The 14,816-nt window shown below is 31.6% G+C and overlaps 2 protein-coding genes across 2 annotated transcripts; both read left to right on the plus strand.

Moving 5' to 3' along the window:
* The first annotated feature begins 867 nt into the window (after positions 1 to 867).
* On the plus strand, positions 868 to 7,425 carry LOC148227838 (uncharacterized). The gene is made up of 19 exons (XM_088201250.1): positions 868 to 1,108; positions 1,179 to 1,357; positions 1,430 to 1,511; positions 1,590 to 1,817; positions 1,887 to 2,014; positions 4,206 to 4,332; positions 4,403 to 4,490; positions 4,558 to 4,680; positions 4,743 to 4,846; positions 4,914 to 5,030; positions 5,102 to 5,227; positions 5,639 to 5,746; positions 5,810 to 5,977; positions 6,046 to 6,141; positions 6,209 to 6,315; positions 6,385 to 6,532; positions 6,601 to 6,711; positions 6,946 to 7,077; positions 7,155 to 7,425. The coding sequence occupies exons 1-19, from the start codon at positions 1,001 to 1,003 to the stop codon at positions 7,299 to 7,301; spliced, it is 2,427 nt and encodes an 808-aa protein (XP_088057376.1). The 5' UTR covers positions 868 to 1,000; the 3' UTR covers positions 7,302 to 7,425.
* Positions 7,426 to 8,845: 1,420 nt separating this feature from the next.
* LOC148227839 (luciferin sulfotransferase-like) lies at positions 8,846 to 14,371 on the plus strand. Its single transcript, XM_088202262.1, has 5 exons — positions 8,846 to 9,059; positions 11,464 to 11,560; positions 13,406 to 13,580; positions 13,696 to 13,816; positions 13,883 to 14,371. Exons 1-5 carry the CDS (start codon positions 8,846 to 8,848, stop codon positions 14,266 to 14,268), a joined length of 993 nt encoding a protein of 330 aa, XP_088058388.1. The 3' UTR covers positions 14,269 to 14,371.
* Positions 14,372 to 14,816: the final 445 nt, after the last annotated feature.

Raw genomic sequence — 14,816 nt, forward strand, 5'->3', positions numbered from 1 at the left:
CTAGATAACTGAGCGTTCCCACTGCGACGGCGACGGTACGCTTTTATTGCCTTTGACATGAGTTTTTGATTTATGAGAAGGAATCATGTTTTTTGCGCTCTCCTATTGCTCAAAATTCAGTCTTGATGTGCTTCATTCGATTCTCAGTTATTGTAAGTCGTGATATTGGTATAAACCTTTCCACTGTGACGTGAACAATACAATTCTATTGATTTTAACGTAATTTGTCCAAAAAATGCTTAAATAACTTTCCTATTACTAGCTAGCTTTGGTTAATAACCCTTGGAGTTAAAGTTTCCTATTTATTTTCAACTCCCCTTTAATCATGGAAATGGAATGTTCAGCGCTTCGGACTTTAAAAAACTAAGGTTATTTGTGAAATTATTTTTGAAGAAAACTAAAAAAATGTCATCGCTGAAATTTTCGTCTGAGAATTTTATAGGAATACAGATTGCCGGGAACGCTAAAAAACTAATAGGTTTGTGGGGGGGCCATATATAGGTTTATTATGGCCAAAAGCTTACGGCACTCTTGCGACGGCGTCATTTTTCTTTTGGTGAACCTGCCGGATAAGCAAAGGCCGTTGCTGCCTCGTGCACCATTCAATCACTTTTATATAAACAACATGTAAACCAATTTCATTAAAATACTTCTGCAGCGGCTCAATCTATGTCTAATTGCCGTCGCCAAAGATCATTTAGAAAATTTTGCTCAAATACCATCTCCGAATGATGTCGATACCATGTTAAATATAATTTTTTTTTTTATAGTTTGTGTTGTATTTTTGGTGTGTTACCATATTTTAAAATGAATAAAACAATTTTAAGTTTTATTTTTTATTAAGCTCTTATGGCTGTTACAAATGTTGCTACGGCCAAATATTAAAAACGAAGTACATGTTTGTTTCAAGTTGTTAACGGTCGTGACGTCTCTTCGCCGGCGTTTGCTGTTTTCGATCAGAAAAGTTGCACATAATCGCTGAAAACAGCTATCGATCACTATGAATAGTACTATATTTAACTATCTTAAAAAGTTCAACAATGTTGGGAGAGAGTTCATCGAATCTCCAAACGAAAGTCATTTAGACACGATGAAAGAATTTTTGGACGTAAGTGCTAAGTGCTAATAATAGTAGATTATATTGAATCGTTAATATTGTAATATTATTGTAATTGTAGGCAATTTCCAACATGGAATTCCATTTGATTTCGCCAGATAAGATAGATATAACTGTGTTCTTTAGCACGTTATGGGACGTGATGTCGCATCCGAACGGACCGCATTCTAATGGAATATCTGTACTTTTGCGCGCTTCTAACGATCTGGCTACGAGACAAATGCTGACCCAAAGTTACGGGTAAAGCTTAAACGATCATTTCAAAAAATATTTGTCTATATGAAGACATTTTTTGTTTTTTTTTATTTTCAGATTCATGCCGATTTTGGCGGATATTTTGTTGAATAAAGAGATGTCTCTGGAAAATAGGATTGTATTGCTGCGTCTGATGAAGGTACTTTGGCTATTTTCTATTTTAACTCGTACATACTGTGTATTATTATATATATAATCGAATTCTAAATCTCATTAGGATCTATCTAATGGTATAAAAATAAATTGGCGAGAACCGTATTTGAACAAGCTGATCGCTTTCTTGTGTAATTGCATAATGGATCCCGATAAAAGCGAACTAAACGAATTGTTTATTAATATGCTCTCCATATTGGTGAATTTATGTTACGGAAACGTCATCGTCGTAAAGTTGTTGGTGGACATCGTAGACATGAAAAGGCTAATTAAATTTCTCGTTTACAGAAAGGTAATTAAATAAAAAATCAATATCATTAAAAATGATTAGTATTTACAATTTTATTCATTTTTATTGCAGAGCGGTAGTGGCGACGTTCAAGTATGCAGATTTCTGATGATCGTAAACAGTATTAAGAATGCTCCGTCTTCTCACGATGTTCATAATTACTTAGAAGTTGCTCTCAAGAATTTGACATTTTCAATCAAGTAAGACAAATAATTCACTTTATTACATTTTTTGTACTTGTAAAAGTGGTAGTAAATTTATAAAAATATTCATCTCGTACGAAATTGCATATAATTTTAGATAATTAACCCTTTCACGCTGATGGCTTCTGTAGAAGTCATCAAGAAAATCGCCAATGCTCATTGGGCACTTAAAGCTGCTAATAATATAGTATCCTAGCCCATTTGTTGTTTTCGTTTCTATTTGGCGGCGAGTATTTTATAGTTGCTTTAGCTTCTTCGTAGCTCTGCATAGCGTGTAATCGCTGCTTTTTGAGGCCGACAAGTTATCTTTTAAGTTGTCTAATAGAGCCTTTAGTTCTTTAACGGCTTTTTTGAATTTTCTTTTGTCGCTTGGTAATCTTGAATATTGACACTTTGCGTCGCTTACGTTGTTCTGCTATTTTTTTGTTAATATTACAGTGGGATTTCCCTATTTTCATTTGAATTAAGATCGAGTGTGGCTTTTCAAGCTGTTGCTTCAATTGCCTTTGTTAAATGTTCAACTGCTTGTTCTAGTTCATCATTGTTTTTCAACGGAATGTTCAATTAGATAATTCGGTCATGGTTTTCTCTGAACAAAATCCAATCAGTTTTTGTATGTGGATTAAATTCGTTTGTAATTTTACTAGTACTGGCTTGAAACATGATTCAGCTACAATTCGTTTTAAATCTACGCCTTTGACAATGCAAAAGTCAATCAAGTCAGATAGTTATTTTTCTGATTAGTTGGCCAGTATGTTGGTTGTCCTGCGGAGATCCATCTCAAGATATTTTCCACTGCCGCTTCATACAATTCTTTGCCTTTAATGTTTTTAGTGAGGATTTTTGGCATTAAAAATGCTGAAAAATGATTTATGATTTTATTAATATTATACTTTGGGTAAGAAAGCGTTAACGATGTATTGTCAAGTCGCCTGAAGGTATTCTTCTTGAAATTTTTTTTCTTTGTAATGTTAAATAATGTTTTTAATTGTTACTGCTGTGCGTCCGAAGGCAGTTCCGTCTGGGTGTCTCATGGTATAAGCGCAGTATCCAGGTATTTTGAAGTAAGAGTTTTCCGTAAAATGTGTTTTGGTGGTTTAGCAACTAAATAAATTCTTGCACCATAAACGCAATTGTTTATGCATTACAATAATAATAAATGCATGGATTGAGCAACATTTTATTTGTAGTGTGCATTAAAATATATAAACTGCGCATTAATGTTTTTTTTGAAATACATTTATTTTAATAATGTAAATAGTTTTAAAAACATAATAATTGCATATAATATACGTCTTACTGGTTTATAACTATGTTAATGTTTACAACTTGTTAATAGCTACATTTTGATAAAAAATAAGAATATTTAAAAAGGGACAAAATTAAAAAACCTTAATAAATACACAATAAACAAGAAAAAGCTACAAATAAGTGATCATTTGAGTACATTTCATTGCAAAACTGGAATCTTTGATATGTTTTCTTTAATCTCTAAAGCAATATGTGTTTTGGCATTTTGTGCTTGTATTTAAATTTAAGGTTGTTTTTATCATAGTCACTGTACCCGAGATAATTGGGTTAGTGTGGTTTCACAAGATATTTTTTTAATGTTTTTAATTATTTAAATTTGGCCAGAAAAATGCATGTCATTTAATGAAATCGAATTGTTAAAAAAACGAAAACTGACTGGCCAACTTTTGCCCCCCCCCCTCCCAAAAAATATCTGAAATGCCCTCAATGATTCTAAACAAAAAATTCTCGGGTTATCCCTCAAAAAAAAATCAAAAGAATGTAGTCTCAAATCTATCCTGAAAGTATTTTTTAAAATATGTCATTTCAGTGAAATCGTATCAGAATACAATTGCGAAATCATAGCAAACAGTTGCGTTTAACTCCTTTGACACTCGCAAAATCATGGATATTTTTGCGCCTGTGTCGCATAGAACATAGGGCATTGCAAATTCAAATAACAAGGTCATTTAATACATAAAATTGGAAGAAAAGTTTGCTTTGCTGATTTCGTTAAATTCACAAAATATAGTTTAAAGAACCTAACCTCAAATTTTGAATGAGTGCCTAGTCCCCTATAACGTAATATTCCTATAACAAAGTCTTGCCCTCTTTAGGATTTTTTTAAACTTTTTTTTTAATTATTTAAAATACAACAACCTAAAACAAATTTTTTCAGAGAAATTAATGAAAATGGTCTTCATGATGTCGATCTCCTAATCGACAATTTATGTTCCGATCCTTTTACAAAGCCGTACGTGGGAACCTATGATCATTATGAGACAAGACTCGATGATGCCTTGAAAGTGAGTTTCAAAAAAGTATTCTTCATTTCAAAGCAATACACCATAAAATATTTTTATATAATTTTTGCAGCTCAGTCCTGGATTGTTCATCATATCGAGTTCAACCAAAAAATGCTTACACTACACAATAAATATTCTTCAAAATCTGGTTAATCTTGGTATGATTTAATTAATGTGATAATTAGTTTTTTTTATATTGTATAACTATAACTCTTAATATTTCAGGATTATTCTCTTTGAGGTGTTGCCATAAATTAATTGCAGAATTATGCGTAAACGCCAGTAATGAGAAAGATTTATTGGGTCAATCTTTGAATCTTCTCGGAGCAATTATATTACAATACGAAGGTTATATTTCATTATATAAATGTATTTATTTATATTATAATATATATTATTATGTTGAACAGAAGACGGAATGCTTCCCGACGAGCTTATGCCGGTCATATCGATCGGATTTCGTGCTTTATTAGATCCGTCTAACTTGGACCTCAAAATGGCCGGTTTAGATTGGGTAAAGTATACCATTGTCTTATTTTTACAGTCTATCACACTATATTTTTATTAACTTATACTTAAAGATGCGATTCATAAGTGCGTTATGCGATTGTCATGCCACAAGAGAGGCCGTATACGTCAACGTCAACGTCGAGAAGTTTGAAAACGTATTCAAACAGAGTGTCGCATATCACACGCAGGTTTTAGATAGTTTATGGTATATGTAGGAATTTATGTAGTGATGCGTATTATATAATAATTGTTGTTTTAGAAATCCAATACTAAAAATCGGTACATTCAAGAAGTTTTGTTGGTCGCTTGCCACGTGTGTTTGTCACTGAACGATAGATCTGAATTGTGGAAGGCTTGTCTTCATCGCATCTTATACATTGCTCCGGTGAGTACGATCTTATTGATTGATATGATGATGCCTCCATTTATTTTAGTACAAATTAATACTACAATTTTAAATGTACTCATTCATTTCACTGAATATGTGATAATAAACTGGATTGGCATCACAATTTTTAAACGACAGTGACAGCTAGAACTTGATATACATTCCACGAATAGACTTTTATAACCATATACGATCGATGAGATTGCCATTACTTAGGAATAACCTGATCCCTTTTTAGTAAAAAAAATAAGGAGAGTATTTGATTTTGTATTAATTTGACGGTTGTTTCTTGAGTTTATTTATTTATTAAAATACGACCATCGTTACATTAAAAGTTACACTCAATGCATCATAAATGTCACTCTTTATAAATAATAAATAACATTTGTAACTATTTTTTTTTCGCAGGTATTTAAAATTATGAATGGATTAGTCGACAACATTCATAAGACGCAACGTAAAATGTTCTTCCAAATGATCAGAAACCCAGATTTTCCTTTAGATAGAATAAACAAGGTAAAGTTATTTTTACATTAACATTTAACGATAACAGTATATTTGATAAAATATATATTTTAGGCTTTGGATAATTCTTCAGAATCGTTCAATTCTGAAACGTTAAACAATAGTCAAAATCAAACGAGTTCACTCTGGAATACGTCGAGTAAATCCTTACCTAGTTCTTATATATCATCGGCTCAAGAACACGCAGTCGATGAACTAATCGCCAATCTGAACAATCAGGAGGTGCTGTATTATTTTATTTATAATTGAATTGTATTCACAACAATCTTGATTTTTTTTATTATTTATAGCTCGATAATGGTTCAATATCCAGCATAATGGAATTGTACGGTTATAAAATATCTAATCTAGAACACAGGTTGAATGCGTGTAACTCAAGTTTAGAGGTGAACTTCATTATCGTGCACAAATATCAATTTAGATTTTCTGTTTTAATATAAATACATATTTTAGAGTGCCAACAAGTTAATCAATTCGTTGAATCATTCTGTAGTCATTCTCGAAGGGACGATCAAGAATCAAGAAGATTTGTTGTATAAATCGCAGCTTCGCAATATCAGGTATGAAGCGATGATATGTTTGTGTTATAAATGTAATGAATAAATATTAATTTAAAAAAATATATACAGACTGGAAGGCCATTACAAAATATCTTCCCAGCAAATAATAGATGCAGAGAATACTATTAAAAAATTCCAAGGGAAATTGGCCGCCGAAAAGTTAGACAGACAGCAGCAGTTTGCAAATGTTCAATGGAATTATTCTCAAGAAATAAAAGTAGCTATATAACTGCTGTGGTATTATTTATTGTAGATGCATTTTTTTTTAAATGTTTACTGTTTTAGGAACTTGAAGCTAAAGTTGAAGAAAATGCGAGTGAATTTGAGAGATTGAACCTACAAATTCAAGAATTAAATTCGGAAAAAAATTTAACGACTGAAAAATTAAATGATCAGGTAAACCTATTATATTTTGTCTATGACTATATATTAAAATAAAAAAGGGAAAGAAACTAAAGATCTATGTATAACTTGAATAAGTAATTACATAAAAAATATAGTAAACCTTTTTATTCATATTTTAATATGTATTATGTATCATACTATAAGTTTATTATGCTTGTGGCTAATAAATGCACAATTGTGATATACATTACTATGTAAAATTAATGAATCAATTTTTTTTCATAGACTCAAAAGAACGGTGAGCTAGCAAGTGTTTTGATCAAATTTGAAGATAAAGTTAAACAAAAAGAGAAAAAATTAGATGAAGCCCATAAAGTTTTGTTGGGAACGAAAAACGAACTTGAGCTATCTCAGCAGGTGATTTCTCTAAACATTGTGTTTATTTATAATTTGTTTATTTCGGTATTTACATATATTTTTTATATATTTAATAGAACGTCAAGTCTTTAGAGAAGACTCTATTGGAGAGGGATAAGAGATTGACCCAAGTTACTACACAATTAGAAGAGATGCACAAAATTCAGGATATGATCGCCAATTTGATGACATCCAAAGCTTCGACCAGCAATTCTATGGGTTGAGGACATTGTAATTGTTTTATATATGTATATATAATATAAATAACATTTTGTACATTTTGTATTTAGTTATTTAAGTACTGTTCTTATTTTATGACTACAATATATGCAATAAATAATTTTAAATTGACTTTGCTACATTATGGAAACCTTTCTCGTTACTTGAAATAATTATCTAAGCGACTGAACTAATATTATTAGTTAATTATATATGCAAAAACGATTTAACCTCATAATTATTCTAAATTGGTGGTTATTTTCCCATTGAAGTTTGATCGATTTACGATGCAATAAATTCTAATACTGTTACCATTGATTAAAACAAGTGTTATTTACCATAAAAAATGTAATATAAACGACTAATAAATATCATGCAATATGTAGCAGGCTAGTTAAAATCGGTTTAATAAATGCATAATATTAATATTTGTATATGTAACTAATAGTTCAAGTAACAAAGGCTATAGTTTAATTGTCTTTTTCAGTACACTACGTAATGTAATATATAATATTCATCAGAAAAATTCTTAATAATAAAATCACCAATAAATTAAATGGTTTGTGTTTTGATTTATTAGGGACACGCTTACTGAAAATATTGTTGTGGTCACAAGATGCTTGAACCAAAGTCCAGTCATATACTGTTGGATTCTGACATGTACGGAGGCAAGATGAGCCTACTTATGATCAAGTAGGTACAAAAACAAACAAATCTTGAATTATTCGTTGGTCCTTCGATACGCAATAAGACGACCTTCCCACGAGGGTCAACGTCGCACGCAAAAAAAACCTCAGACTTCTCATCAACAAAAACACACAATATTTCAGCTTTTTCTAAGGTTTTTTGCTATATTAAAAGTGGTGTGAATTTCCCCCTAATTAACGCCCCTGTTTGGGATACGCGTCAAATTAAATAAATCGCAGTAGAAATGCTTGGTTATCAAGCGTTTTTATTAAGACTTTATAACAATATTATGAGTGAAAATCGAATAAAGCGCATCTAAACCGAATTTCGGCTAATAGGAGAGCGCAAAAAACAATTATCCCTTCTCAGAAGTCAAAAATCCACGTCAAAAGCAATAAAATCGTGTCGGCGCCGTCGCAGTGGGAACGCTCGTTACCGAGCGTTCCCACTGCGACGACGCCAACACGATTTTATTGCTTTTGACGTGAATTTTTGACTTCTGAGAAGTGATAATTGTTTTTGCACCCTTCTATTGACAAAAATAAAAATAGTAAAAGCAAAGTATGCGAAATATTTATCTCTAATAACCTTAGCAATGTCATATCTGCATCAACATCAACTACCGCTCCTCAGACTTCGGGCTTAGAATTCGGTCGAAAATAAAATGGAGTTTTGATGGATCACTATTTAATTATAAAGAATTTGCAATGCCTGTTTTTTATCGTTATCAGTATTCATTTGCGATAAGACCACTTTTGCATGGAAAAAAATACATAAATTAATGGAATTCAGTTAAGAGTTGCTGCGTTATTTATATATAGCATAATTATATGCAACAAAAGTATTTTTTGTTTATAAAAAAATGTCTTTAAAAATAGTGAAGGTCACTGAAGATTCCAAAGAAGAGACTGATCAACTCATAATGAAATATTGCGTGAATCCTTACGTGCAAGGATTCTGCTACTTCGGCGAGCAGAGGACTTTTATTCCGCATTATTTCAAAGACGTCTACGAAAAAATTTGGAACTTCAAAGTCAGAGACGACGACACTTTTGTTATATCTTTTCCGAAATGCGGTAAATTTTTTCTTTTGTATACACTATCTATTCGTTACGGTGTTTGTTGGGGGAAAAAATTACACGCGCCATTGGTAGCCTTCATTGAATTTCTTGAACCGTTGAACTTCCTTTTATAGTTGCATTTTTTGATAAACGTTGATATATTTTGTTGATCTTACAAGGATTCTCAGAGGAGAAAGTCTCTTAAAAATCGGAGTGCAACGAAGCAATCCGGTTTTTAAAGTCGACTTTCATTGCCGCATCGCGAAAAGATTGTTAGCGACTGATCCTCATTACACGAGTCCTTATTTTGCGTATAGTCGATATAATTAACTTATAATATTTCAATGGAGGTAATAACACAATAATATTTTAATAAAATTAACATTTGAGTTGCGTTAATAAAAAAATACATAAGTTAAGTTTTAGATTATAATTATGTTATAATACATAATTAAGTTCTTAACTGTATTACTTTTACAGTAAAATAAATTATTTATCTTTTTTTGGATTTTGCTGCTAAAGTGGTGTGACTTTGCAGCTAAGTAAACGCCAAAAAATTTCATTACCATATATAGAGAAATGTAGATGAAGATCAGGCGGTATAGTTAAAATGCTAGGTCTTGGAAGTCGGATAATCTTTGCTGGCGTGTCAAATTGTATTATTGTCGACTGTGATGTATGTAGAGCAGCTGTGAATTATTATGTGGCTTTCTGAATGATCCGCTGATGTTCGATGCAGTCTCCTAGCACGTCCAGGGCCGGCCCTAGGTTATTTAGCGCCCCAGGCAAAAACTAAATTTGCGCCCCCCCCCCCTAAGAATACTTTAATAACTCATTACATGAGCGCAAAAATATAATTCAAATTAAAGTAATTTAATATTACATATATTTTACACCATACTCTTTTTTGCGATTGTGGGTATTTAAGAATTTGTAGTTTTATTTTCGTCGCGATTTTTTACGCGTGAAATAATCTAAAGAGTACACAGTAGTGTATACAAAAAATATCAGATTATATTCTTTAACAATATTTTTTGATAATTTTAAGTGAATATTGCGCCTTTATTTGGTATCACGGCGCCCCACTAGGCGATCGCCTGTACTGCCTGCCCCTTGGGCCGGCTCTGAGCACGTCTCTACTGTTAATTCAGTGTCGTACATATCTCACCGTGCCTCTCTCCTCTAAGAACAAGTGTCATACTTATGATAATGCTGGTTTAAAACAGCTCTAATATATCGCTGATGAATAATTAGTTGGTTAATTGTAACGCTTCTTAGACACATCCACGAAATGTGTTATAGCCTTCAGAAAAACGGTCCAGATGATCCGGCGATCGGTAACCAAGAGTAACATAACAATAGAATTATGCGCAGAGCATAATGTATCGTCTAGAGCGCATCCTTTCCAAACAAATAGTAGTGTTTTGGCTATACATATAGGTGATTAACGTCTTGAGACAAATGTGCTGTATCCTATTTTGAGGAGCATTGTCCACCTCAAAATATTTGTACTCCTTTGTCCTCCTTGAACATTAAACAATTTCTCAGTCAAAAAAATCGGAGACGGCCATTTAACAACATTTTTTTAGCTCCTGCAGCAATTTGTCTTCTTTAGACATAACTTCTGAGATGGTTTTTAAATAAAAAAAAATTAGGTCACATATAAATTTCTCCTTATTTGTCATCTGCGAAAAAAATCCGAGATTGCCCTTTTATTTTTAGTGTCTTCCTTTGATATTTTAAAAGTTAGCTATTAGATTGTTTATTCAATATTATTATTAACGCAATTGTTTGGTCACGAGATCTCTCTTATCACCTTAAAAAAGGGGTCACTTTTAAAATAAAACGTTTTAAGCAACATTATATCAGATTTAAAGGATATAAGATATGATTTTTTAATACGGAAACACTAGGTAATTTACTATAAGTACATACTATACTTATAGCTAAAATAGAAGGTCGCATGTTTACAATATTATTGCTAATAAAAATACAATACTTTTTTATCTATTTTATTTGCAGTCTGTGCTTTGTGTCAATTGACCTTCGATAAAAAAATGATATATATATATAACTTCGAGCCACTTCCATATCATTTTATAAAATAGAAATACTCTGAGTGTGAGACGTAATATACATACAACAAAATGTCTCCGAATCTTGTTTACAAAGATGTATCAGAAGAGCATAATAAGATTTTAAGAGCAAATTTTTTAAGCGTTTTTCGCAAAGGATACGTGACGGTTAATGATTGTGTGTTGCCTGAATATTATTTGGATTTCGGTGAAAGGATTAAAAATTTAGAAGTTCGTAACAGTGACGTTTGGATTTGTAGCTTTCCCAAATGCGGTAATTAGCTAAGGAATAATTTCAATAAAATTTATTTATAATTAACTATGTTTTTTATGTATATTTTTAGGAACAACTTGGACACAAGAGATGGTTTGGCTGTTGGCAAACAATTTAGACTTTGAAGCTGCTAAAGAGTTCATTAATTTAAGATTTCCATTTTTGGAGTAAGTTTTATATATTTTTGTGTATTAATAATATTCAAATGAGCCAAAAAGAATGTTTAAATTTAGGTTAGAAGCTTTAGGGGAATTTACTGAATACGAACAATTTTGGAACGAGAAGTATATCAGCAAAATTTAAATGATATATAATTTATATAATAACTCTTTAACATTTTAAAGTAGTCCTAAAGGATACAAACGGGAAGAAATGCAGTGGTTATTCGATCAAAATAAGTCTGTCACGATTGTGAGTAATAATCCATCTCCGAGGTTCATAAAAACCCACTTACCGTGGCAATTTTTGCCAGAGTCGATAAGAAATGGAACTAAAAGACCTAAGGTGAAATTTTACATTGAAGTTGTAAAATCTATGCTACTAATAATAATGTGTTGTGTTAAATGTGAATTACATTAAACTGTCGTTTTCTTCACTTTAATTGCTTATATAAAAATCGATTTTAATGAAACTTTCGAGTTTTGCGTGTAATCAATATATAAATTATACGCACATTTCCTTATTCATAAATTTTTTTGGACACGCATACAGCAATTTGCAATTGATGCCGATTTCTTATAAGCGCGTTAAATTTTCATTAACACTTGCACTCACATTTATTATTTTGTGTATTATATAAACAATATATATAATAGCTTTATACTGTGCATATTAATATGTAGTTATCAATATCTCAAAATATACCAATTAATTTCTACTAAACTCAATATACTGTTACTATTTTTTAATATCTAGAACCTATACATGATAAAGCATATAGTTAAAATCTTTTCTCTTAGTAATAAGTCTTGAATTATTTTTTTTACAAAGTCTGTTTTAATGGCAAATAATATTTAGAATTGTGAAAAAAATATTATACTATTTATTTAATTTTTTTGAATAACTACTTAACCTCTCTTAGCTTTCGGAACAGTATAATATGCTATGCCACTCGTTTATGTTACGTTGTTTCGAAGATCGAGTTCAACTCTTGGAGATTAAAAGTAACTGCTGGGCCGGGCCAGATCTGACGATCGAAGTAAAATGGTCTGCTGTGTCGTCGATGTCAATTCCGCGTAAACTCCGCTGAATTCGAGATCAGGCCGAATAAATCTTTCGTGTATTCTAAGTCAACCCCGAAATTTAAATTATTTTACAACAGCGTTCTAGCGATCAAGAAAGTAAAATAAGATTATATATTCTCATCTCCCGACTTCTTGATCATATATTTGTATAATTTAAGGGAGAACTCAAGTCTCTGATTTTGTTCGTAACGACTCAGAGTTCGAACCCCGAATTTTTATTTATAAAATTTCGCTAATTTTAAAAACCGACCCCAACTGCAATGACATCTATTGATTATAAATTATGTATTCAGATTACACCAAAAGTTTATTTAAATGACTCAGATGTCCTAAGAAGCATAAATCTGTTAACAATTGAACTTCTAGTCTAACTACCTGCTTCACAAAAAAAATATCATTAACTTAAGATGCACATCTCATTTTAGATAATTGTTAAAAAAGTAGAAAAAGCATTAAAGATTGTCTAATTTAGACATAATGATCCGTTCCATTCTCAACATTTGCAGCATTTTTTGAAGACGTACAAATAATTATTTTTATATATAGTATTATAGAAATGCAGATATTTATAATAGAGCAATAATTTAAATCGGAACAGCGTTCGATCTGCACATCTGTGTTTTTGAGAGTTCTGGCTTACTTTTTGTTTTTTTTTTATAATTTATTTTAAATGTTAATCATACACGTTTATTTTATATTATTTATGCACTTGTGTTTGTATTAATATAACGCTTATCACTAACATTATTTTTGTAACACTTATCGCAGGCACACATCATTATTCGACTTTCGTGATTTCAAAAATGCTGAATTTGACTTACCACCGCACGCATTAGATTCAGTTGCATTCGTTGATAACATTAAGAGCACCAGGTTCATAAAAACTCACCTACCATACAACTTGCTTCCTGAGGAGATTTGTAATCTAACTAAACAGCCAAAGGTTAAGCATAGTCATACAATTACATATATCGAATCAATTGCGGCTCTTCAAAAGATCTGCGGAACAGAGCCGCCTTTGATTGAATCGTATAATTAATATTTATATTTAATTTTAGATTATATACGTTGCTAGAGATCCTAAAGATTGCGTGACGTCATACTACCATCATTCCAGACTATTGGAAGGATACAAAGGAAACTTTTTGGATTTCTATAAGCTATTCATGGCGGGGAAAGGTATGATGAAAAATATGTTAATACACAAGAATGTGGATTCAACTTTATGTTCTTTTTATTTTATAGTTTCGTTTGCTCCATTCTGGCCTCACATTTTGGGTTATTGGGAGCATCGGCACATGAATAATATTCTATTCTTGAAATTCGAAGAAATGAAGAATGATTTACCGGCTGTTATCAATAAAATATCGGCGTTCTTAGGGAAAAGTTATGATGACGATCAGATCAAAAAGCTGCGGAAGCATCTGAGCTTCGAGAATATGAAGAATAATCCAGCTGTAAATTATCAGCATGTTGTGGATGTCAACAGAAAGTATGGATTTATTGAAGCTGAAGGGTCTTTCATGAGATCAGGAACAGTAGGCGATTTCAAGGCACATCTGACAAAAGAGCAAATCAATGAAATCGAAAAATGGACTCAAGAAAATTTAAAAGGAACAGATTATAAATAAATATAATATAAGTATACTTTATTTATGTATTAACTTTAATTAAATTAGGACCATCGAAACCTAACAGGTTATCCCAATGGGTCACGATGGTTGAAAGCAATAATTGTATTATCTTAATACACAAAAAATATATATGTAATTTAAATAATTCAAAAAAAAGAATACATATAAAGAAGCAAACAAAAAAAATCATAAAATATTAAAATAAAATGATACAAACCGGACTAGCTCCTCACAGCTGACATTAATGTGTAGTGCCAGCGTATTAAGGAGCGGGATGACTACAGCCATAGGCGAGTCGGCAAGTGTCCTAGCCCCAACGAACATCAAAAGAGGACGCGATGACGTTCTGGAACCGAAAACTGGAGTTCCTCGAGAATAGCTGGATTGTCGACAGCACCCTTCAGTAATTTGAAGAAATGCTTAGCGATATACAACTTTCTGCGAGAACTCAGCGAATCGTATCCCAGTGCTCCTAAAAGACAGACGGTAGGGTTATTAGAATTTTTTATATATTTATATTTATAAAGATAAAATTAGTATTTAAA

Source organism: Plectrocnemia conspersa, unplaced genomic scaffold (genome assembly GCF_051122295.1).
Source record: "Plectrocnemia conspersa isolate PC_06_02 unplaced genomic scaffold, ASM5112229v1 ptg000013l, whole genome shotgun sequence".
NCBI classification, from domain to species: Eukaryota; Metazoa; Arthropoda; class Insecta; order Trichoptera; family Polycentropodidae; genus Plectrocnemia; species Plectrocnemia conspersa.

Excerpts from the sequence above, each read along its gene's own strand:
- LOC148227839 (XM_088202262.1), top strand. The coding sequence starts at position 8,846 with ATGTCTTTAAAAATAGTGAAGGTCACTGAAGATTCCAAAGAAGAGACT. Across the intron at positions 9,060-11,463 it reads TATATCTTTTCCGAAATGCG|GAACAACTTGGACACAAGAG; the intron begins GTAAATTTTTTC and ends GTATATTTTTAG. Across the intron at positions 13,581-13,695 it reads ATCTAACTAAACAGCCAAAG|ATTATATACGTTGCTAGAGA; the intron begins GTTAAGCATAGT and ends ATTTAATTTTAG.
- LOC148227838 (XM_088201250.1), top strand. The coding sequence starts at position 1,001 with ATGAATAGTACTATATTTAACTATCTTAAAAAGTTCAACAATGTTGGG. Across the intron at positions 4,847-4,913 it reads AAATGGCCGGTTTAGATTGG|ATGCGATTCATAAGTGCGTT; the intron begins GTAAAGTATACC and ends TTATACTTAAAG. Across the intron at positions 6,316-6,384 it reads TCGCAGCTTCGCAATATCAG|ACTGGAAGGCCATTACAAAA; the intron begins GTATGAAGCGAT and ends AAATATATACAG.